We start from the raw sequence: 23,513 nt of genomic DNA, 5'->3' as shown, positions 1-23,513 counted from the left end.
CCCAATCCCACATGGTGTAGCGGTCAAGAACTGGTTCCTGGGATCGCACCTGTGTCCAGCACTGGAGTGGATATGTTATCTCTCATCTAGATTCCCTTGGCCAGCTGACGTCAGCTAATGATGTCTCATCGTTTCCCTTTCTCTGGAGAACGATTTTTTTTAAAAGAATTCTCTTTAACTGTAGCTGGACATAGTAACTTTATTAATTTTTGTGTAGTGCTGAAGATTGAACCCAGTGCCTCACACGTGCTAGGCAAGCTCTGCCACAGAGCCACAACCCCAACCCTGGAGAATGATTCCTGCCCAGTGAAAGCCCCTGACCAAGCAGGCTACACACCTCTTATGCTCTCAGCTCAGGGGAAGGCCTCAGTCAAGGACTGGTTGGAATGGGAAAGCAAATGGTAGCCTGCTTCATGGGGGTCCACTTTGTGGTGCAATGTGTGGAGTCTGACCCCGGTGAGTCTCTGGGCAAGATGCAGCCTTTCTCTGTCTTTCTCCCCTCCTCTCCCCTCCTGCTTTCCTCACTCTTCTCCTCACACCTATCCCTCAATAAAACACTTGAGACAGAATCCCTGACTTGGGCTCTGCTTCTAGGATACCCAACCCAAGAAAAATATTTCCTAACAGTGGAGATTGGACACCCTAGCTGCTGTAACATAGTAGATGTTTGATTTTAACTTGCATGGCGTCCACTTGGCAGAGTACTGGGGGAAGGTGTTCTCTGCTTTCCTCAGACTTACACCGACTGAGGCAGGGGGAGGTGCTGTTGCCTCCGTGTGTGCATCCAGGATGGTCCTGATGTCAACGTCTAGCTGATAAATGGTGGAAAGAGAAGGTATTCCCGCTTCTCAATCATTCGGATTCAGCCATAACAGAAGTCATTTCTGCCCATGGTGGACACTAGTCACATGGTCCACCTCAAGGCAAGGGGAGCTGGGACCCTGTCTGGATGGTCACCACTTAGCAATGTCTCAATACCCTAGAAGGGGAGCGAGGATCTCTGCTGGGTAGTTATCTCTGCCACACTACGTGGCTTTGGGTCAATTATTTAGCTTCTGTAGGGATCTGTTTCTGTACCTATAAAATTGAGCCATTAATAGGGTCTCCCTTGAAGTTGTGGTCTATGATCACATAACTGCTTAGGCTGGGCCCTGGAACAAAATAAGGACCCATTCATTGTGTTAACTATCTTACCATTTGTGGAGAACCGACTTGGTTTATATATAGATCTTAATCCTTATCACAACCCATCAGTGCAGATGACCATGGCACCTACTTTATGGAAGAGAACCACAAAGTTTGGACAAGTCAATGACCCAAGGCCACATGATCAAAGGCAACTGAGAAGAGCCCATAGTAAGAAGTTTTAGAGACCAAGGGTGGACAGACGTGGAGTTAAACAGCTCCACCCCAGCTTTTGCCTTTGCCCCTTGAGATAGGCAAGATTCCCAAGAAGGCTGGCTGATATCCCGGCTCAGGCCTGCAGCTGCAGGCCCCGCCAGCCTTTCGGTTCTCATTCCCGTTGCTCTCACCCACCTGCTTTCTGTCTAATCCTTGTGAAGGCCAAGCTTGATCCCATCTTGGGCCCTTTGTACCTGCCCTTCCCCCTGCCTGGAATGCTTCTCCCCATGTCTTTCCATGCCTGGCTCTTGCTTTTCATTCTTTTTCCCAACTCAAACATCAATCACCTCCTCAGGAAGACCCTCCCTGGAGCAGTCAGCTCAGTCACTTTCATGTCCCCTGGTTTTCACTCTTTACCTAGCGCCCAGAACCACCTAGTATTTTCCATGCCCAGGCATTTGTTTAGTGTCTGTCTCTCTTCCTGGGCTACAAGCTCAAAGAGAGCCATGGTCTCATTTCCCTTGACTTTCTGGTATCTCCAGCAATGAAGATGTTGCCTGGCACAAAGTCAAACCTCAGCCCATATTTAGTGATTCATGCAAGACGTTTACTTGAGTACCTCTGACCCCATTTGACACTTTGCCCACCCTTGCCTTCTCTCATCCTCCTGGGACACTGCTTTAGGCCATGCACAATTCCAGAAGACCCGATTCACACGGGAACAATGTGAATCCCTGACAGGGATCCTTGTGACAGCATGCAACTCGACCAAGGGGGTGATAGTGCCGTAGCCATCTTTCCTTTCTCATTCATTGATTCAGTCAGTAAATATTTGTGCAGTGTCCATGGTATGTAGGGGATGCAAACACAGCAGGAGAGGAGATAACATGTCTCTGCCTGTGCAGCAAATGTGAAATTTGCAAACAGAAAAATAGAACGCATAGAGATGGCAAAAACAAATGTGGAGTTGCAAGTTACATATTCATTCCACTTTCTCCTCTGTTCCTGTTCTCGCCCTCTTCTGCCTCTCGGTTCCATTTCACAATATCTGCATAGAGCTTCTGCAGTCCCTGACTGAAGCCCTTACTCTCTCCTGTTTTGCTCCTACCTGGGGTGAAGGTTTGCATGGGCTTGCAAGAATAGATGGTTAAATAGGCAGAAGTTTGGGGATCAGGCTGTCAAACTTTTGGTAACAATATCAGATGTGGCAGGAGCAGCTGCACTGCAAAAATGGTCAACATTTATGGGTGTTGTCTTTCTGGAAAGTTGAATTTCTAGCATACCACCTCTCCCTTCTGTTTGTGGGGAAGAAGCTTTACAATGACAAGGAGTGTCTTAACTCTTCATAGACAGTCAGCCCTCCCATACCATCCCTTCCGTATCATACCATCTTCCATCTTCCATCTTCCACTCCTTCCCAGGTGGCAGGGAAATGAGGACTCCAGGGCCTCTGCTGTTCTGTGAAGGGAGATCAGAAGAGAAAGCCTAAATGTTATGAAAACAGGAATAAAAAGGAAAGCAAGCCAAGTGCGGTGGCGCACGCCTATAATCCCAGCATCTTGAGAGGCTGAGGCAGGAGGATCACAAGTTCAAAGCCAGCCTCAGCAACTTAGTGAGGCCTAAAGCAACTCAAGGAGACCCTCTCTCTAAATAAACTATTAAAATGGGATGGGGATGTGGCTCAGAGGTTAAGAGCCCCTGTGTTCAATCTCCAGTACCAAAATAAATAGATAAATAAATAAGCAAAATGGAAAGGAAAGAAAGAAGTAAGAGGGTAAACTGTGGGGGGCAAAGGCTGGGGCAGGGGACATGAGGACCTGCACACTGCACAATGTCCTCACAGGCAGTTCAGCCATCCTGCCACCTGGGCTTAGAAGGTGGCCAGGCTGGGCTTAGAAGTGGGCCAGGGAGGAGTTGGAGCTGATTTCTTGGGTCTGAGGGAAGAGTAGCCACACAGATATCTGGGCCTTTAGAGGGTGGGGCCCAGGATCCATTTAGCAATGCCCTGCCCTCTCTGGCGTTTCCTGTGATACCTTAGGTAACATGAGATATATAAGGTCTGGACTTCTGGTTAAAGAGCATAAAGGGGATTTGCAACCACAGATTAGTAATGAGCTCCACATCACTGCTGGCCCTGCTGGGGGTCACCTTCTTGCTGCCCTGTGAGTGAAGACCCTATCCTGGAAGTAGATTTCCATGGAGGTCAACTAGGAAACTGTTAAGATGGATTTGCTCCCCCCCTCCCAGGTGTGCACGCTTTGGACTGCCAGTGGGCGGCCATAGAGACTGTGTTGAACACCTCACAGATGCCCGTGGAGTGGACAAATGGCAAGAAAACCTGTGACTTCGGCGATGGTTGCCAAGACACGTTAATGCTCATAGAGAATGGTGAGAAGAGATCCTGAGTCCTCAGACCCATCCCTCCCAGTCAGCCCCGTCCCTTCCTTTCCGGTACCTCACCCACTTCGCCATGAACGACCTCTCTCTAGGATGCTGGAGTTATGAAGGCCACCTTCACCCACCTGCCCCTTTCTTTTCAGGACCCCAAGTGAACTTGGTGCTCACAAAGGGCTGCACTTCAGAAAAGGATCACGAGGTCCAAGTCACTGAGCACAGGACAGGCCCTGGGCTCTCTGTCATCTCCTACACTCATGTGTGCCGTCATAGAGACCTCTGCAATGACCTGTCCACCTCTGTCCCTCTCTGGTCCCTGCATACTGAAAAAGGTGTCGGGCAGTTGGGAGCTCAGGAGGAGGAGAGGGAAGGGGCTGTCTGGAGCAAGGAGCACAGGGCTGAGGGCTGACCTCAGCACCCAGGGTGAAGCTGGTATTTGCAGACTCCCCTTTGCTGGATCCCTCCCTCGGATGCCCCCTGCTCCCTCCCAGGTCCCTGGCACTCCATCTTTTCCCCTGGCTTCCCCTCCCTCCCACTGCTCCACCCACAAGCAGCTCAGGACTCCCTGGCCCACTTCCTCCAACAGTCCTGCAGCACCCAACTGGGCCCATTCTCTGAGGCTAAACCACCAACATCAGGCTGACCTTGATCCTCAGCTGGTCAGGTAGCTCAGTCCTCCCTTCCATGCTGCTAGGTTGACTTCTGAGTAAGAGTGGCTGTAACTTTGCACTGTCCTCACCTGGTGCTGAAAACAGTTTGGAGTGATGTCTGGCTTTTCCAAACTCTGGAATATTTTGTGACCAGGGCATCATGCCTTCTTTGGCTGGATGGTAGAACTTGTGGGTGAAGCTTCTGGTGCCTTCCAGGCACACCCCCCCTTCCTTGAAAAAGTCTGTGTCTGAATCCAGTCCCAGGAGGCCCCTCACCTGCCTCAGTTAGGGCCCAGAGTCCCTCCTGTGCTCAGCCCAGGAGAGCCCCCATGCCCTCTGGTGCTGAGAGGAGCCGAGGAGGGCATGTTGGGGTGACTGGGCAGGCTGATTCTTGGGCCAGCACAGTGGGTGGAGAGAAGACATCTGTCTTCTCAGTGCCCCTCATCTGTCTGTCCTGCCCCAACCCCACCAGTCCTAGGGACCCTGCAGTGCCCAGTCTGCTTTTCCAGATACAACTGTCCAGAGAAGGCTTCACAGCAGTTCTGCCCTGTGGGACAGACTCACTGCTACAATGGAGTCCTCAAGCTCAGAGGAGGTAAGCCTGGACATTGGGGTCCCTGCAGGGACCGACAGGGGAGGACTGGGGTGTGGGATCTGAGTCTCTGGGGAATAAGGGTAAGCTGAGGCAGGGTGGAGCACCCAGGAGAGGGTGGGGCTGAACTTCCCTCTGAGGGTTGGGTGACTCTGTGTCTCCCTCTCTTCTTCTCCCCTCAGGGGGAATTGCCACCAATCTGAAAGTACAGGGGTGCTTGCCCAAACCAGGCTGTGACCTGCTCAATGGGACCCAGAAAATTGGCCCCATTGCTGTGAGTGAGAACTGCAATCCTAAGTCAGGTGAGTCTCCCATGGATACCAAGGCTGTGCCCTGTGCTGTAGCCTTGGGGCAAAGTGATCCCTATACAAAATGGGACAGGCAAAGGCATCACAGAAAAGCCCAGGTAATTTAGGTGTTGATCACTCCCCATGAGCAAGGGTGAGGGGACTGTCCAGGCTGGAGGTCCTTTGATAGAAGGAGGAATGATAGCAAGAAGTGTTCAGCTGAAGGAGAGAGAGAAGGCATCTGCCCTAGAAAACAGGATCCCATTGATGGGAGCTTTGAATGACGCTGGGCCAAGGAGGTCAGGGTGGCCCTTTCGGGTGGGAGGAGATGGGATGGGGAAGGAGGTGCAGGGTGGCTCTGCCTGTGAATGTGTGCAGCAGCCAGTGCAGAACCACCTGCTGGTTGTGGTGCTGGGAGGGACTGGTTGCCCCCAGTTCTGTTTCCTGCCCCCTACCTTGGGCAGTCCTGGCTCTCCCACTCCCCGTGGTCATCTCCATGCACCCTCAGCCAGCCCCAGCCAAGGAACTGCAGCTCTGCAGTCGTCTTGCTGCACAGGAAAGAAAATCAGAGAGAAACCTGAGGCTGCTTTGGGTGTGACAGGGAAGGAAGTGCTAAACGGGGACACTGGGAGAGTCCCCACTTACCCACTTAGATGCAGCCAGACTGGTGACACCTGACAGGTGGAGAGGATGGTGGAGTGGCTCAGGAAGAAGAGTAGCAGGGCGAAAGGAAGCCATGGTGGGGACAGGAGGTGGGACGGGAGTCTGGCTTCCCTGAGCGCATGGTGTTCCCTGTCACCTCCCCAGGTCACGGAACCCTTAGATCTTCAAGGAGAGAGCTGAGTGTGTCCAGAGAACTTTGCTCTGTGTTTCAGTCAGTCTCTCTGAGTAGTCTGGGAGCCTTGTGGACACGGGCTGGCTGTCACTGACACCAAGATTTCCAGCCTCAGTGCAGCACAGAAACAAGGGCTAGCACAGGGCAGGCGTCAACTGGTTGCTGCCTGTGAATGAGGACCCAACTTGCAAATGGTTTTTGCTGGAGACGGGGCAGAGGAACCTGCTAAAATAGATTTGCGTTTTCAATCCCAGGTGCGCAGGCCCTGGAATGCAAGTGGGGGGCAATCGAGGCCGTAAGGAATGTGTCAGAACTGCCCCTCCAGTGGACAACTGGCTGGGAATCCTGCGCCCAAGGCCAGGGTTGCCAGGAAACGGTGATCCTCGTGGTGAATGGTAAGGACGCCCCTCCCACTCAGCCCCGCCCTCAGCGCCCTGGGAGGAAGGCCCCGCTCCCAGTCCCTGGAGGCCTGTCCACTCCTCAGCAGCTGCAACATATTCGGTGCCATGTCCTCTTCCCTGCAGCATGTCATCCCTCTAGGACGCTGAAGTTCTGATCCCCACCCGCACTTGCCCCTCTCTCTCCTTCCAGGACCCCTCGTGAATGTGGTGCTCACAAAGGGCTGTACTGAGGCGGAGGATCAAGAAGGCCGCATCAGTGAGCACAGGAAGGGCCCCGGACTCACCATCATCTCCTACACGCGCGTGTGCCGCCATAAAGACTTCTGCAACGACCTGTCCTCCACCGATGCCTTCTGGACCCCGCCCCCTGCTGCAGGTGTCAGGGGGGGTTGGGAGCTCAGGAGGAGAGGGAAGGGGCTGTCTGGAGCAAGGAGCACAGGGCTGAGGGCTGACCTCAGCACCCAGGGTGAAGCTGGTATTTGCAGACTCCCCTTTGCTGGATCCCTCCCTCGGATGCCCCCTGCTCCCTCCCAGGTCCCTGGCTCTCCATCTTTTCCCCTGGCTTCCCCTCCCTCCCACTGCTCCACCCACAAGCAGCTCAGGACTCCCTGGCCCACTTCCTCCAACAGTCCTGCAGCACCCAACTGGGCCCATTCTCTGAGGCTAAACCACCAACATCAGGCTGACCTTGATCCTCAGCTGGTCAGGTAGCTCAGTCCTCCCTTCCATGCTGCTAGGTTGACTTCTGAGTAAGAGTGGCTGTAACTTTGCACTGTCCTCACCTGGTGCTGAAAACAGTTTGGAGTGATGTCTTGCTTTTCCAAACTCTGGAATATTTTGTGACCAGGGCATCATGCCTTCTTTGGCTGGATGGTAGAACTTGTGGGTGAAGCTTCTGGTGCCTTCTAGGCAACCCCCCCTTCCTTGACCAAGTCTGTATCTGAGTCCAGTCCCAGGAGGCCCCTCATCTGCCTCAGCTGGGGCCCAGAGTCCCTCCTGTGCTCAGCCCAGGTTCCCTGCAGAGCCCCCATGCCCTCTGGTGCTGAGAGGAGCCGAGGAGGGCATGTTGGGGTGACTGGGCAGGCTGATTCTTGGGCCAGCACAGTGGGTGGAGAAAAGACATCTGTCTTCTCAGTGCCCCTCATCTGTCTGTCCTGCCCCAACCCCACCAGTCCTAGGGACCCTGCAGTGCCCAGTCTGCTTTTCCAGATACAACTGTCCAGAGAAGGCTTCACAGCAGTTCTGCCCTGTGGGACAGACTCACTGCTATAATGGAGTCCTCAAGCTCAGGGGAGGTAAGCCTGGACATTGGGTAAGGAATAAGGGTAAGCCTAGGCAGGGCAGGGGACCAAGGAGAGGGTGGGGCTGAACTTCCCTCTGAGGGTTGGATGGTCCTTCTGTCGGTGACTCTGTGTCTCCCTCTCTTCTTCTCCCCTCAGGGGGAATTGCCACCAATCTGAAAGTACAGGGGTGCTTGCCCAAACCAGGCTGTGACCTGCTCAATGGGACCCAGAAAATTGGCCCCATTGCTGTGAGTGAGAACTGCAATCCTAAGTCAGGTGAGTCTCCCATGGATACCAAGGCTGTGCCCTGTGCTGTAGCCTTGGGGCAAAGTGATCCCTATACAAAATGGGACAGGCAAAGGCATCACAGAAAAGCCCAGGTAATTTAGGTGTTGATCACTCCCCATGAGCAAGGGTGAGGGGACTGTCCAGGCTGGAGGTCCTTTGATAGAAGGAGGAATGATAGCAAGAAGTGTTCAGCTGAAGGAGAGAGAGAAGGCATCTGCCCTAGAAAACAGGATCCCATCGATGGGAGCTTTGAATGACGCTGGGCCAAGGAGGTCAGGGTGGCCCTTTCGGGTGGGAGGAGATGGGATGGGGAAGGAGGTGCAGGGTGGCTCTGCCTGTGAATGTGTGCAGCAGCCAGTGCAGAACCACCTGCTGGTTGTGGTGCTGGGAGGGACTGGTTGCCCCCAGTTCTGTTTCCTGCCCCCTACCTTGGGCAGTCCTGGCTCTCCCACTCCCCGTGGTCATCTCCATGCACCCTCAGCCAGCCCCAGCCAAGGAACTGCAGCTCTGCAGTCGTCTTGCTGCACAGGAAAGAAAATCAGAGAGAAACCTGAGGCTGCTTTGGGTGTGACAGGGAAGGAAGTGCTAAACGGGGACACTGGGAGAGTCCCCACTTACCCACTTAGATGCAGCCAGACTGGTGACACCTGACAGGTGGAGAGGATGGTGGAGTGGCTCAGGAAGAAGAGTAGCAGGGCGAAAGGAAGCCATGGTGGGGACAGGAGGTGGGACGGGAGTCTGGCTTCCCTGGGCGCATGGTGTTCCCTGTCACCTCCCCAGGTCACCGAACCCTTAGATCTTCAAGGAGAGAGCTGAGTGTGTCCAGAGAACTTTGCTCTGTGTTTCAATCAGTCTCTCTGACTAGACTGGGAGCCTTGTGGACACGGGCTGGCTGTCACTGACACCAAGTTTCCAGCTTGGCTCAGCATAAGAGCTGGCTCAGGGCAGGAGCTCGGGATCTATATGCTGAAATGAGGTCACAAAGGATTCCATGGTTTCCTGTGGTATCCTTAGATAAGCCAGACTCTGGACCTGCCTAGAAGGCTTCTGGACATGGGTGGCAGTACACCTCACTTGGGTTGATCAGAGCTGGGGCAGAGGAGAATATGAGGAGAGGAAGATAAGAATGACCTCGTGGTGGGGGTATCAAAGAGGGCTTCCCAAAAGAGGTGACTTTCAAGCTGAGCTATGTCTTAATGATGAGCTGCAGTTTCTCAGTAGAAGAGGAAAAGCTATTGACAGGGGCCTGTAAGTGGATCCAGGAGGCAGCTACTTCCTTCAAGAAGGTTTCCTCTCCTGTGTCTGAGAGGGACTCAACAGGAGGATGGGGTGCAAACGAGATGGGTGTAGAGGATGAGAGAGAGCTATCACAAGCAGAAGAGGCCAGCAAGGGTTAAGCCCAGGGGTCAGGTGGGAATGGATACTGGTAGGAAGCTGGGAGGTAGGAGGTAGAGGGTTGATCAAGCACTTGCGAGCCAGGCTTGAGGTGGGGGACTCTCTGGAGAGTGGGGAGCTATGGAAGGCTGTCTAGGAAGAAGGGACAGAGTCTGAGCCAGTTTTCTTTCCTTTTGATTAAGGTTGGTTTTAATGGTCTGGTCCTCGTCTCTGGGACTAAGTCACATTCATAATCTAGAAGGTATTTAGCAACACATAGACCCTCAACACCCAAAGCAGAGAAACACAGAACACACAGCATGCCAAGCATGCAAACCCAACGCCTACCACAGAGTATGTCACGTGCATCAGTACATCCCCCTCTCACGCAAGCACCCCTCACAGCCCACACATGGTACTCACGCGAGTGTATACACAAACCACAAGCCATGTGCCGGGTAAGATGGAGCTGTAATGCTACAAATAAATATTCTTCATATACACCCATATTCTGTCAGCTTTCAACACTGGAGTCAAATCTGAGAGGATGCTTTTCTTCCGTGGTTAAGTTCAATTCCATTTAGCAAATATTTATTGAGCATCTGCCAAATCAGGTGTCAGAAGCTAGATGTACAAGATGTCAGGGAAAAAGTGAAAGGAGAAGGACATTTCAGGGTGACAGAACAGTCCATGCAGAGGCACAGGGGTGAGACAGGGTGGGGGGCCAGAGTACAGATTGCCCAATATGGGCCATGGCAGCAGCATGTTCTGAAGGTAAATCCAGGAGCTTGGACCATGTAAGCCCTTGTCTGCCCTCCTAAGGAACTGGGCAGTGGTCCCAGGGAGAGAAGGTTAAGAGCCTAATGTCTGAATCGGAGAGATGTGGGTTCCAGTCCCCCCTCTTGCCAGTGAACCAGTTTTTGAGTATCAATACCATTTGAGTGTCAAAAGTCCCTGAAATGCTCTCCTCCTTTCCATTTGCTCCCTGACATTTTGTTGTACCCGGGCCTAGAGGACCATGTGAGTGGGGCGGTATGGAGAGTAGAGCAGCCATGTGAATGGAGGGGTAGGGCGAGGCCAGGTCAGGTAGGACCTCAAGGGTCATTTTCAGGACTCAGAATTCTGAGTGGGGAGAGGGACCCACTGGAGTCTTCTGTGCAGAAGAGTGACACGGTTGACTTTCCTTTAATAAGATCCCTCTGGCTGTCAGGTAGAGAACAGGGTGGGGGAGTAGAGGTGGTGCACATGGCGGCCCATGAGGAGGCAGGAGAGTCATGGGGTCATGGGCCTGGCTGGACACAGCAGAGGTGGTCAGGTTCTGGAGACATCTGCAGGATTTCCTTATGGATGCAACATTGGGTGTGAGACAAAGAATGACCAAGAATGACCGCAAGGTTTCAGCTTAAGCAATTAGAGGAAAGCAACTGCCATTGACCGAGATGGGGAACTTTGTTGGGGAGGGGAGGAGAGAGAATGAGGATATGACTTGGAGGAAGAGGGGAGCCGGACTTGCAATTTTGTCACCTGTGAAATGGGGAAACGGACAGCTCTCCATCACGGGACAGTTGTGAAGGTTACACATGTTCGCACATGCTGAGCCCGAGGACCATGAGCTTCTGTGTCCTGAGACACTGCTGATCACGAATGAACTGATGATAGGGCCCAAGCTCATAGTTGTCAAACTAGACTCCTGGGGGCCACTGAAGTCAAGATAGATACCTGTCGTCCCCATCACCCACTCCAACCCTGACCATAAGGAACCAGAAAGCCTGAGTTCCTAGCCCAGCTCTGCCACTTACTGGCTATGTGACATCGGGTGAGATATTCACTAAATCTCCGGCCTCTTTTCCTGTCTTGAAAACAGAAGTGATGATGATGATGATGATGATGATGATGATGATAATGTCACTGACTTTGGGGGTTGCAGTGAAGAAAGGAGACAATCAAGCCAAAGGTGAAGATGAAATGAGTTAATTCATAGAAAGCAATTATAGCGGCCAGGCACTAAGCAAGGGCTCAGTTCACACTGGGCATTTGAATGTTTTTGCTTGGAACATAGGATTTCTCAGTTTAAAAGGGGGTGTAGCTCAGAGATAGAGTACTTGCCTAAGCATGCATAAGGCCCTGGGTTCTAGGCGCAGTACCATTTTTTTTTCTTTTTTGCAATGGCACACACTTATAATCCCAGTGATTTAGGAGGCTGAGGCAGGAAGATTGCAAATTCAAGGTCAACCTTGGCAATTTAGGGAGACTCTGACTCAAAATTTAAAAAATTTAAAGGACTGGGAATGTAACTCAGTGGTAAAGCACCCCTGAGTTTAATCCCCAGGATTGCAAAAAAAAAAAAAAAAGAAAGAAAAAGAAAAAAAAAAGAAATATATGGTCTCAAGCTACTTTCCTCATTGTCCAAATGAGGACTTTGAAGCCTAGTCAGGGAAGTAGAGAGAGGCTGAGGATAAGAACCAGCCATCTATAGCTTTCACATCCAAAGGAGAAGAGACACCTTCCTCCAAGGGTCACAAGAGGAGGGTTCCTACAGGTGTCCCCCAGGTAATGGGGTCAGGAGGCTTAGATTTCCAGGTGCATTCTAAGCCTGAAATTGAGGGATTCCATATCCAGGTCAGCCATAGTGTGATTCCAAATACGATCACCTTTCAGAATATGGGACCTGGAGGAACGGACAGGGTGGGTTCCCTGGCTCATGCAAACCCTGGTGATTTTCTGTCCCCAGATACTCTGACCTGTAACCGGGGGGTCATGTTGCAGATGGGGAGAAAGTTGGCTCAAGACCCCGTTGAATGGACCTCATCCTCGAACCAGATGTGTGATCCTGAGGAGGTGTGTCAGGAGACACTGATGCTCATAGACGTAGGTGCGTGGGCTGAGCAAGACAGGGCCAAGTCCCTGCACTATGGCCAGTGCCTGCCTACCTTGCACTCCGTCCCCTGAATGTCCTGCCCACTTCCACTCACTTCTAGAGATCTCAGTCCAGCACTCTGCTCTTGGTTTCCCCTGATGAAAACTGGGGGCCAAATTATGATAAGTATAGTGCCTATCTTGCTGGGTAGCCATGAGGATACGGTGGCCTCCATGCAGAGGACCGAGCACAGCGCTGGCACAGAGGCACCTCAATGACTTCATTCATTGGAAAAATGTATATTGAGCACCTGTGTTAGGTACTGCAGAGCCATTGATCGCAACTGCCTTGATTGCAGTTTTTACCCTAGTGGGGAAATGAAAAGAAAAACTGACAAAAAAAGCAAATTATGGGTCTGAAGACAAGAGCCCTGGAGAGAAACCCAGCAGGAAGAAAGGAGATACGGAAAGTGAGACGAAGGTTGCAATTACAGGTGCTCAGGGCAGGCTTTATGGAGAAGGTGACTGTAGCAGGTGACATTTGAACAACACCTGGGAGGTGGCAGAACATGAGGGAGAACCCAGTTTCTGGCCCCAGTCTTTGCTGGACACTAGGATGACCTGTACTATGATAACCCAGGATTGTATTCACCCTCTGCCTGGGGAGCACCGTGAAGCCAGGATTGCTGCCCGTCCTCTCCCCAGCCCAGCTCTCACTCTCTTACCTCCTCAGGACACAGATCTCTCCTAATGGGGAGCAAAGGCTGCAGCAAGGCTGGGGCACAGAACTCTCAGGCTGTCTCCTTACACTCCCGGCTGCCTGGAGTGCTGGTTGCCTCCTATGTCCGGGTCTGCTCCTCTGACCTGTGCAACAATGCTGGCAGCAGCAGTGTCCTGCTGGCCTCCCTTCCTAAGCCAGGTATGGCATCCTTGAGTGACCCAGATACTCCATGCTCCAGCAGGTGGCTGCAGGCGGGAGCAGAGCTGTGCCCGTGCAAACTTGTCTCTGCTCCCCAGCTGCTCCTGCCCCAGGAGGCCTGCAGTGTCCTGCCTGTGTACAGTTTCTTGGATCCTGCTCACAAAGCTCCAACTTAGTTACCTGCCCTAGTGGTGTCACTCATTGTTATGATGGTAACATTGCTGTCAACGGAGGTGAGTACTGAACGCTGAGTTCCAAAGATAAAGGGAATGAAGACTCAGACCCCTGAGTCTGAGGGAGGAGGGCTGGGGCCTGGACTCCTGGGACTTTACATGTGGTGCATTGTGTATCTCCTGACTGGGTCTTTACCCTCCAGGTGGGTTGTCCACCACACTGAGCATTCAAGGTTGCATGGCCCCAGCTTCCAAATACTTGCTGAACCACACACGGAATGTTGGGATCTTCTCTGTACGTGAGAACTTTGAAGATGATAACAAGGAGCAAAGCCGTGTATCCCCAAGTGGAGTAGCCCGGGCCACATACCTGCTCTGGGTGATGGGGATGGGGCTATTCCTAGCCCTTTGGAATGGGGGACTTTATCCTCTCTGCTAAATCCATCTCCCCATGATTCTTAACCTTTCCTGTCACCTAAACCCAACAATTGACCTCACAATCTAATGGCCTTGGACACTGAATTATTTTCCCATCCTCACTCTGTCTCCTGGTAATAACATGGTGGGTGGGGCAGGGAGCAGCTGAACTTACCCTGTAGGAGAGGGGACATGCAAGTACTTGGCCACATGCATCTTATAATAAAGACACCCTGTCCTTTCTCCTAATACTGGTATTTCTCTATGTAAGGGGAGGGAAGGATATGGGACAGGGAAGGATATGGGACAGGGAAGGATATGGGACAGGGAAGGATATGGGGGAGGAATCACCATTCAAGCACATACTTCTTTGTTCTGGTTCATATCTTTATTCCAACTTGGGTGTTAGCAGAGCCTTCAGGGTGTAGCAGACCCAAGTATTAGGGCATCAACATGGCTTAAGGGGGGAAGGAGCACTCGAGCCATTGACACTTCTTCCTTGTCAGCCATGGTCCCAGTGCTCACCCATTTGAGTAATTGGAGAAGTTGGTGATGGGATAATTGACATAAGAGGTTGAGAGAAGTTGACATCAAAAGGGGTTTCAGTTCCCCGGGGTTGTTACCATTGGGTCTTTGTTACCATCCTAGGCCTGAAAGGGTGAATAGGAGCCATTGCTGGAAAGAAAGAGGTACGGGGGAGGGTGGGCTCTCTAGCCCAGTGTTACTATAGGGATGGAACTGGGGGATTAATATTTGAACCTCACCTAGTGTCCCCCCTCTGGTCTCTAGTTAGGGCTCCCCATTGGTTGAATTCAGCTGGAAGCCATAAGGCAGGAGATCCCATTGATGCATAGATCTGCCACTCACAGTATAGAGTAGGAGAAAGAAGGGGAGGAAACAACGTGTCCATCACAGTCCACAACCTTCTCCCTCAACATCCACCCTTTTCCCTTCTCCAGATGAAAGTTGGAGTCCTCCATACTAGAAGACACACAATTCCCATGAGTCATTGTAACACTGTATGATACTGATAGTGAAGTCATCTTTCTACTGTTAGACCACCAGCACTTCATACACCATGGTGAGAGAGCGATGGGGAAGGAGATAACATAAAATAGCTGTTAAGGTCCTGAGTGTGTAGCTGGTGGCAATAAGAGCTTCCTTCTTCCACCACTCACTCCACATTCCCTTACCTCCTACCAACACCTTGTTTGAACAGTCTTTATTCATATGGGGAGTGAGTCTTGAATGGTTCTGTCTTTACTGAGTTTCTGCCCTTTTCCATGGAATCTGACCCTGGCCAAAGAAATATTCCCCCAATGTCTTGCCTGCCTTCCAGACAATCTCCTTGGCCCATCAACTCAACCTCCTTCTGGAAATCAGCTTTGTCACCCCGACTGGCAGAGCACCCCTATTTGCTCGTTGATTCAGCAGATGAGGAGCACACATGGCCTGGAAAGCTCATGGCTTCCTATTGATTAGAACTATGTGATTCTTTGACCACATCAGGCCAGGGTCACAGGGACAAGAAGCAAAATTCTTTCAGTAGGTTTTTAGATCCAATAATGGGAGGGACACTCCCTTATCCTTCCCTTATGTCTTGAACCCATGTATTTGGCCATGGAGGAAGAGGGACAGTATGCTGGCCATTAGTTTAACATGTGCAACATTTCCTGTTGGATTTCTGGCTATGATCTCTTACTTGGTGTCTTAATAAGCCATTCCAAGATTCTAATAAGCCAACTGTTGCTGCATAGTGGGGTGACTGGGAAAGAGAGTTCCAGGATGTGACTTTACCTCACCTCCTTTGCCTTAAGATACATCCTCTAGTCAGAAGTAATACTGCACGGGACACCAGAATTCTCTAAGTCCCTAAATGGCAGTGTCTGTAGAAGCACTGAGTAAAATACAGAGAGAGAAAACTGGAACCCACCAAATGTGTCCATTCCTGTGAGATAAAACACAGTCGTCTTAATGATGGTATGTCCTGTGTGATCAGCCTACCCCCAGAGGCCACAAAGTCCTGCTGTAGAATAATGCTAGGGTCTTGACCTTGGCTTCTGTCTATGCTGGACTGGGCACCAGGGACAGTCAGCCAGGTCAGCCTTGAGGAGAGTTGGCCCATTTGTCATAACCACGTATGGATTCATCCCTGCCCACATGGTCATTTGCATGCACATGGACCTATTGAGCAAGCGCTGACACCGTCCACTCAACACTAAGTTACTCCTGCTCAGTAAATGGACTTTAGTGGGTGAATGTACGCAGCACATCCCAGAGGACTATTCACATAGCTCCCTGTCCCCATTTTATATTTCTATTATTTTCAATTCCTTGATCATGTGGCTCAACCTGGATCTATGCAGGAATGGAGCTAAGGCTTTCTTTCCCTCTACTAAGTGGACCCCTCCCTCAGGGCCACTTCTGAATGGGGAGTGAAGGCAGCACCATCGGCGTCTGCCTGGTGTTGGCTCACCGTGACAATCCATGCATTACTGGTATTCACTTTCCTTACTCTGTAAGGATGTCACAGAGGATTCCCATGAGCCCATAGATGTGGTGGAGGTAGAGGCAGAAGGAGCAGGTGCCATGGAAGTTTGAGCCACGTGCAAGGTATTCACCTGTGCCTTTGGACCTGCTTGAACCTGATCCCATAATACCTTTTCCATGGACGAAGGATGCTTCTCTGCAACGTAATATCAAGATTTAATAGCACAGACAGCACTTGGGACATGGGACATGATATGCAGTTCAAGTCACCATGCCCTTCGTGTCCTATGGTCAAGCATTCAGATTCCACAGGGGATAGTTATCTGCAGAAGGAAACATGTCTTTGATCCAGAACTTTGAGGTTCGGCATTATGATTATCCCCTTTTCTCATAATGTCCTAGAAACTTTTAATAACATTGAGTTTGTTGGTCACTTGCCCTGAGGTTCAAAGCAGCTGGGTTTCCAGCCTGGACCTTCTGCAAATCATCAAAACTGGCAGTCTTATGTGTCCTCGGACAAATGTGTAAGAGGACTATATCAAAATGTGCTTTATGTCTTCCACCCCCTCCCCAAATTGTAAGGGATGTGTGTCTTTTTTCATGGCAGCAGCACCAGGAACAGCAAATTATCTCCCAGGTTGGAAGCTACATTGGGACACATCCCAGACCTATAGGAATTGCACCAGTAGAAGGAAGGAGAGGCTGAATATTTGCAGTTTATCTCCTGCCCTGTGGCTCATTTGTGTCTTGTTCACTGTGTCCAATGAAATTAACATCATGTCATGAATGAAATAAATTAGTATGATCCATAAAAAAAGCAGGGGATCAAGGTCCCTTTGGACCATGAGAGAGAATACGAGAGCTAATAAAATCACAAGGCCACAAAGTTAGGGTGAGTGCTTGTACCTGAAATATGAATGGAAATCCTTCTGATTATCTCTGCCAACAAATGCAGTAAAGTCCCACAGGTAGATCTTTAAGGAGCCACAGCCAGACCTGCTGCTGCAGCTACCATTGCTACCTTCATTTGCCACAACCTGTCATCACCCTCCTGATCCTTTTGCAGTGACCAAATAGGCATGCTAAATGCTTTACTGTTGCCATAAGTCTCAGGAATTCCCCCTGGGATGCATTATTGTTTCTAATATATTGTTTTGGCAGGGCTGATGGTGGCAGTGGATTTTTCTACCATAGTGGCTCTCACTGCATGAATCAGGAAGACTCATAGGGGATTTTCCAAGTTACGTATACAATGATACATTCTGAGACAACCTGAATCACAGAGAATGGGTTGATCTATCCCCTGGCATGGTTCATGGTGTATCCATGTTTACAAATAATTCCTTGGACCCTCCCTTTGATCAGTGTCCTACTCTCCCAGTCAAATGGCCCCAGGTCCCTCTGTGTGGGGGATGTTTCACTATTGACACCCTTCGCCTCATTTCAGGGTCCTTCTCAGACAGACTCAGCCTCTTTTCACTCACTGGAGTCTGGAGACTAAGTCTGGAGACTAAGAGGTCATTGTGGTGACTCATTGTTAGATTTCTCCACATGAGAGCAAGAAAATTTCCAACTTATCAAGTATCACCTTCATTGACAGAAAAAGTCATTTAGCTTCACCTTAGACCCCTGCCTGTGAATCCACTCTGATGGCCTTTTCACCCTGTGCATCAGGGCACCTTGTCTCTGAATGGTTAGTGTCACTGCTTGGCCACTCCAAGATCTCTTTTTTTTTTCCCCCACTGAGATCAGTGAACCCAACCCCATTACATCATTTCCCATAAGCATCTTCTGCCTCAGAGGTGAGTCACCATTTGTGGAGTCTCTGCCTCATGGCTGTATTTCCTGTGCAAAGATGCAGGTCAAGATTGCCCAGTTGCTATAGTGACGCCTGGCCTGAGAAGGCTGTGTGCAAAGGCACGGAGCTATCTCAGTCTGGACCTTGAACTCAGGCACCAGCTGCTGGAGATAGAGAATTCTGGGCATGATAAGATAACTGCAATGTCTCACAAGTGCCATGACCTGCAAGTCCATCTGCTTTGCAGAAACTTTCCCACAAATAACATTTTGATGATAAAACCTACCTAAGAAACGTGTGGTAATAGCTCTGGGTCACTGTTCCTCCATCAGAGGATGGTGTCCCACCAGGTCCCAGATTTCTCCCTGTAAGTGTTTTTGTTTCTTTCTTAATCCCCCATCTACCCTTGCTGGTTTCCAAGGTTCGGGCCATGCCTGTCACGCCAACCGCAGAGCTCTTGAGATCCCCTTCTCCATGTATCTCTTAATCCCCCGCTAGAGGCTGTGGTGAGTTGCAGATACAGGAATCTGTAGGCAGTCAGCTGTTCCATTCATTCCATCTTTTCAAGCTTGGAACTCTCTCTCTTTCCAGAATGCAAGAGAAGTCCCAGCATTGACTCCAGGTATTAATTTACTACCCTAGCAGATTAGGAATGACATTCCCAAGTGCTTGAGCCAACACCTCAAATCCCAAATCCCATGTGAAAGAATTTGGCTCTATCAAGTCTCCTTCTTCATTAGATTTGTTCTTACACTCATAGAATCCATATCTGCCAGGGTCCAGGTGGAAATCAGGCACCACACACTCATCTCAATATGGAAAGCTTATAAAGAATCATTAATTAGTAGAGGGGATTAGCTACTAAAGGGTAAAGAGAATTCAAAAGAAAAGAGGCACATTTTTTAAGAATCAGATGGCTGTGTGGTTTTTGTCTCTGTACCTTCTCTTCTATTCCATTGGTCTATATGTGTCTGTTTTTATGACAGTACCATGCTGTTTTTGTTACTATGGCTCTGTCTATAATTTGGAAACTGGTATTGTGATGCCTCCATCATTGCTCTTTTTGCTCAGGATTGCTTTGGCTATTTTGGATCTTTTCTTCTTCCATATGAATTTTTTAAGATTACTCTTTTCTAGTTCTGTGAAGAATATCATTGATATTCTTTGCTGGGGATTGCATTGAACCTGTAGATTGCTTTTGACAATATGGCACAATAAGGGAAAGGTGAAAGGGAGGGTGAGGGGAGGTATTGAGAGTGAAGTTGATCAAATTGTTACATGCATGTACGAATATTTCACAACGAAATCCACTATTCTGTATAATTGATATATACCAATAGAAAAATGGTAGGGCCAGATGGCAGGTAGAAGATTCCACCTCTACCCTAGAGATGGAAGAGAAGCCCTTTTTCTGCAGCGTTCCTCTAGTACCCTCTACTGGCTAAGTCTTATACTTACAATGTGAAATACTTGTAAGACAGGGCTCCAGCTGTATCACAAATGAGGTGATGAAAAGTGGATCTGGAGCTTAGAGGCAATAAATGGATAATTGGCCCCAAACCTCTTTACACATGTTACAGATTTAGGCTAGCTCAGATTGGTGTCCTATAATCCTCCCAGTGTATGTCACTCTCCCCAGATCAGGCCTGCTGCTCTTCCTGTGTTGGAACCTCACTCTGGGAGGTATGGAGCAAAGCAAGCCTCCCTTCTGAGATAGCTGCCCCAGACACCATCCCTGGCAGGATTTTGTGCAGAGGTAGGCAGAGGAGGGGAAGACATCTTCACTGGCAATCAATGTGCAGGATACTGGTCTGTCCAAAGTCCCTGTCCCATGTCTGAGGGCCACGCTCCTGCTCCACCAGTGCATTTATCTTTCCACAGTCTGGTGGAACTTGAATACCCTTAAAAAGTAAACTGAGGCACAGTGCAATTTTAAAGAGTTTATTTGAGCAATCTGTGATTCACAAATTGAACGGCTCTGAACCCAAGCCTTATTGTGCCATATTATCCATCAAGCCGGCACAAGGAGGAAGCTTCTATAGGTCAGACATAAAAGTAAATCAAGGAAACATTCGAATGGTTGCAGTTAAACAGTTGTCTTATTTTGTTTGTGCTGTCGGAAAGTCTCTAGTTATATAAGTTTGTTGACTGCTTCTGATTGGTTGAGCTTCAGTTCTATTTTTTTTCTGTCATATGGGCATTTACAAAAAACAGGTCAAACTTCACTTGTGTTTGTAAATCAAGCAAGGTTAAGGTCGCACATGAAGCATGACTGGCTACCAGTCATGGATTCTCCGAGTTTTGTACACATGTTAACTAACTTGAATGACACTGACCTTGCTGTCCAAGACTCTGCAAGTCTTTCCCTCCGGCTCTGGGCTTGGTCTTCAGCCAATCTGCCCTGGGACTACAGAAGTCAAGGGACTCAGTTCCAATAAGGCTTTCGAATGTCCACTAGCATCTCCATGTGGACATTGTCTTTTTCTTTTGCTACTGTTCCTCAGAAAGCTTTGCTTTCTATGCTCATTCAAGGAAACTAGTTGAATCAACACATTCACCACTGTTGCCATAGTAACAAAATGCCATGACCACTTCTATTCCTAGTATTTTGTCCTCTGCCTGCACTTTTTTTTTTTTTAATACTACTACCACTGGTGATAATTTGAGCAATTGTGATGTCACCACAGGCCTTGTCTCACCCATGCTCCATCTTTCTCCATCACAGTGGGTATCTCTGCACTCCTTAGATGTGGCAGCAATCTAATTCCAGAATCCAGCTTTGATGATCTTTTACCTGATTCCCATGATTGAACTGCTCAAGGTTCCTAAAGGAAATAGATGTCACAAGAACACTGTGAATCTGGGTCAGGTTGAACCTACACAAAGGCTCTGCATCAGAGGGGTGGATGATAGAATGTCATCTAATACTTCCTTTTCTTCATTAGCATATGTGCCTAGTCCTAGAATGTCATGTAACTCTGCACTTAAAAGGTTAGGGGGCTGGGATGGTGGCTCAGTGGTAGAGCTCTCGTCTAGCATGTTCGAGGCCCTGGGTCCAATCCTCAGCACCATATAAAAATAAATAAACAAAATAAAGGTATTGTGTCCAACTACTTCTAAAAAATAAATATTAAAAAAGGTTGGAAGTCAATGTGGTTCTTTGCTGTAAATGTTCATGTCACTTCACACTGTGCTTGTTTGTGCTGATCTAGGATGGGGCTTTTTAAAAGCATCTGGCAACCTTCCTGTGACAGGAGGATGCATGCACATAGTAACTCAGTAGTCTTAGTTATCCAGTTCTGGTGTTGAATACAAAGCACAGAACTGTCTTTTAATGGAACAATATGGTACTTTTGCTCCTTTCCATAGCTATGATCAAAATCTTAAGGGAACTCATTTATTGCCATGTCATACCATAGACCCCACCTAAACCCATCAAGGTAGCTACAAACGGTCCATTTATTGGATTGTTTTGGAATAATATGCTCAAGGGTTGTAACTGCTTTAAAACTATTTTTGCTTGAAAAAAGACCTCAAGGTGCTCAGGTTCCCAGTCCCAATGGGTTCCCCTTTGTACTAAATGGCACAATGGTGTAACATCTCTGCTAAATATAGAATGAAGGGGCACCAGTCCCTTAAAGATCCCAAAGTTGTCTGCAACTATTTGGAAGGAGCTGGAGTAACAAAATCTTGGGCTACATCTATAACAGCAGCTGGTACCCCTTTAGCTTTACCCAAATCCACCCATCCCTGAGTACTTAACAGATAGCCCAGATTGTGCTATTTGGAAGAGGCTCATCCAGGCTCATCCTCTCCCTTGGAGATGTGTGATCAACACTTGAGCTGTTTTTGCTAGGTGGGGAAAAGACTCAGATTAACAGTACACTATCTTTAAATTTAATATTCAGACCACTAAATTACAATTTAACTCCTTGAAGTGCCTCTCCCAGAGATTCATGGTAATGATGATACCTTCCTTTCTCCCCACACAGAATGCAGGTGAATGGTAGAGCCAAATAGTATTTATCTCTCTAAGACAACTTTCTCCTGATTCTTGTGTTTATGTTTGTCTCCTTGGGCCTGAGGTGGCAACAGCAGAAACAGAGCTGTGGAAACATTGCCGTGCCCACAGGGCTGGGTGGTGGCTTTTCCTTTTCCCTTCCTAGTGACCCAGATCTGGCCCACCCACTCTTCCACCTCTGCCTCCACCACTGTTGCTTCTGCTGTGGGCAATTTATGTCCAAGGGTGTGGACAGACGCATAGCGCTTGGACTCAACTGTCACTACTGCACCATCACCACCACTGCCAGCTCCCAGTGGGAAGTGAGGGGGGAACAGAGGGTGGAAGCTTGCTTTGGCCCTATGTCCTGCCCAGAGGGTGACTCTGGACAGGACATCTGGGAGATTCCTGCCTATTTCACCAAACTTGGGTGCAAGCCTTGCACCCCACTGCAGGAGTCAGTGAAGGGGGCAAGGAGGAGGGAGGGAATTTGACAAAGCCCCACTTGAAGCTCTAATGATGTCTGAACTGCCATTAGGAGCCACTGCATGGCTACTATAATCTTATACCAATCTTTCCTTTACTGTAAATCCTATTGTCTATTAATAAACTTTAGTATTCCCCCTAATCCATAGGGTGGGGAATCCCTATACTCACAGGGTAGCCCCCCGACATCCATAATAGTCACCACCACCCCACACATGAGGGTTAAAGGTCATCCCAGGAGATTCCCCATACCAGTCTATCTCCTCTTTTCAAAGACCACATCCCCAGTGCCCATGGAAATTTCCTTGGTCCCCTGGCTGGGGCACCAAATGTAATATTCACAGCCAAGTTATCTTAGGGCAGAGGGACAGCTTGCTGAGAGACCAAAAAATACACCTGGAGATGGGATGAGAGATAGAAAGTTTATTGAGAAATGCTTATGGGGAAGATCCAGTGGCAACGGACTGGTCAGGTGCCAGTCTTTAGTGGCCAGTTGGGTGAGAACTTCCCTCTCCAAGGTGCTCTATTCTGCAGTTGTAACCACAGGGAAAGGGGTTTATAAGTTAGGCTGGAAAAGCAGTGGCGTCATCACTCTGCTACTTTGTTTAGCTCCTTATATGACCAACATCCCAAGGAGCAGCTGTCCTGGTGTTTGTGCAAGACAAACACTGCAGATAACACTGGCCAGTCCTATTTGCAACATATGTGAGAAACAGATAGTCAGTGCCCTTCAACATGGTATTTATCTGGTATAACCAGTCCTAGTACTTTTAATCTCTGGAAAGTTCTTATTGTATTTTATTTTTATATAAGATTAAGTGTTTCTACCAATGCAATTCTTATTGTGGCATTTTTCTCTATAAAAAGAAATATTTTTAGCTTAACTCCCAGAATCACTATCAATTCCAAAGTATCACAAAGGGATTCTT

The 23,513-nt window shown here is 49.2% G+C and overlaps 1 protein-coding gene across 1 annotated transcript; it reads left to right on the top strand.

Moving 5' to 3' along the window:
* The first annotated feature begins 3,433 nt into the window (after positions 1–3,433).
* On the top strand, positions 3,434–14,047 carry Cd177 (CD177 molecule). Its single transcript, XM_046455450.2, has 13 exons — positions 3,434–3,503; positions 3,589–3,729; positions 3,882–4,067; positions 4,858–4,980; positions 5,160–5,279; positions 6,354–6,494; positions 6,691–6,876; positions 7,673–7,795; positions 7,940–8,059; positions 12,177–12,317; positions 13,035–13,220; positions 13,319–13,453; positions 13,597–14,047. The coding sequence occupies exons 1-13, from the start codon at positions 3,452–3,454 to the stop codon at positions 13,830–13,832; spliced, it is 1,890 nt and encodes a 629-aa protein (XP_046311406.1). The 5' UTR covers positions 3,434–3,451; the 3' UTR covers positions 13,833–14,047.
* Positions 14,048–23,513: the final 9,466 nt, after the last annotated feature.

The sequence above is a fragment of the Marmota monax genome, unplaced genomic scaffold, assembly GCF_021218885.2.
Source record: "Marmota monax isolate L192 unplaced genomic scaffold, Marmota_monax_Labrador192_F-V1.1 WCK01_AAM20220418_F8-fsc00149, whole genome shotgun sequence".
Lineage (NCBI taxonomy): Eukaryota > Metazoa > Chordata > Mammalia > Rodentia > Sciuridae > Marmota > Marmota monax.
The sequence above is the reverse complement of the archived record's forward strand: the minus strand, read 5'-3'. Positions and strand labels throughout refer to the sequence as shown.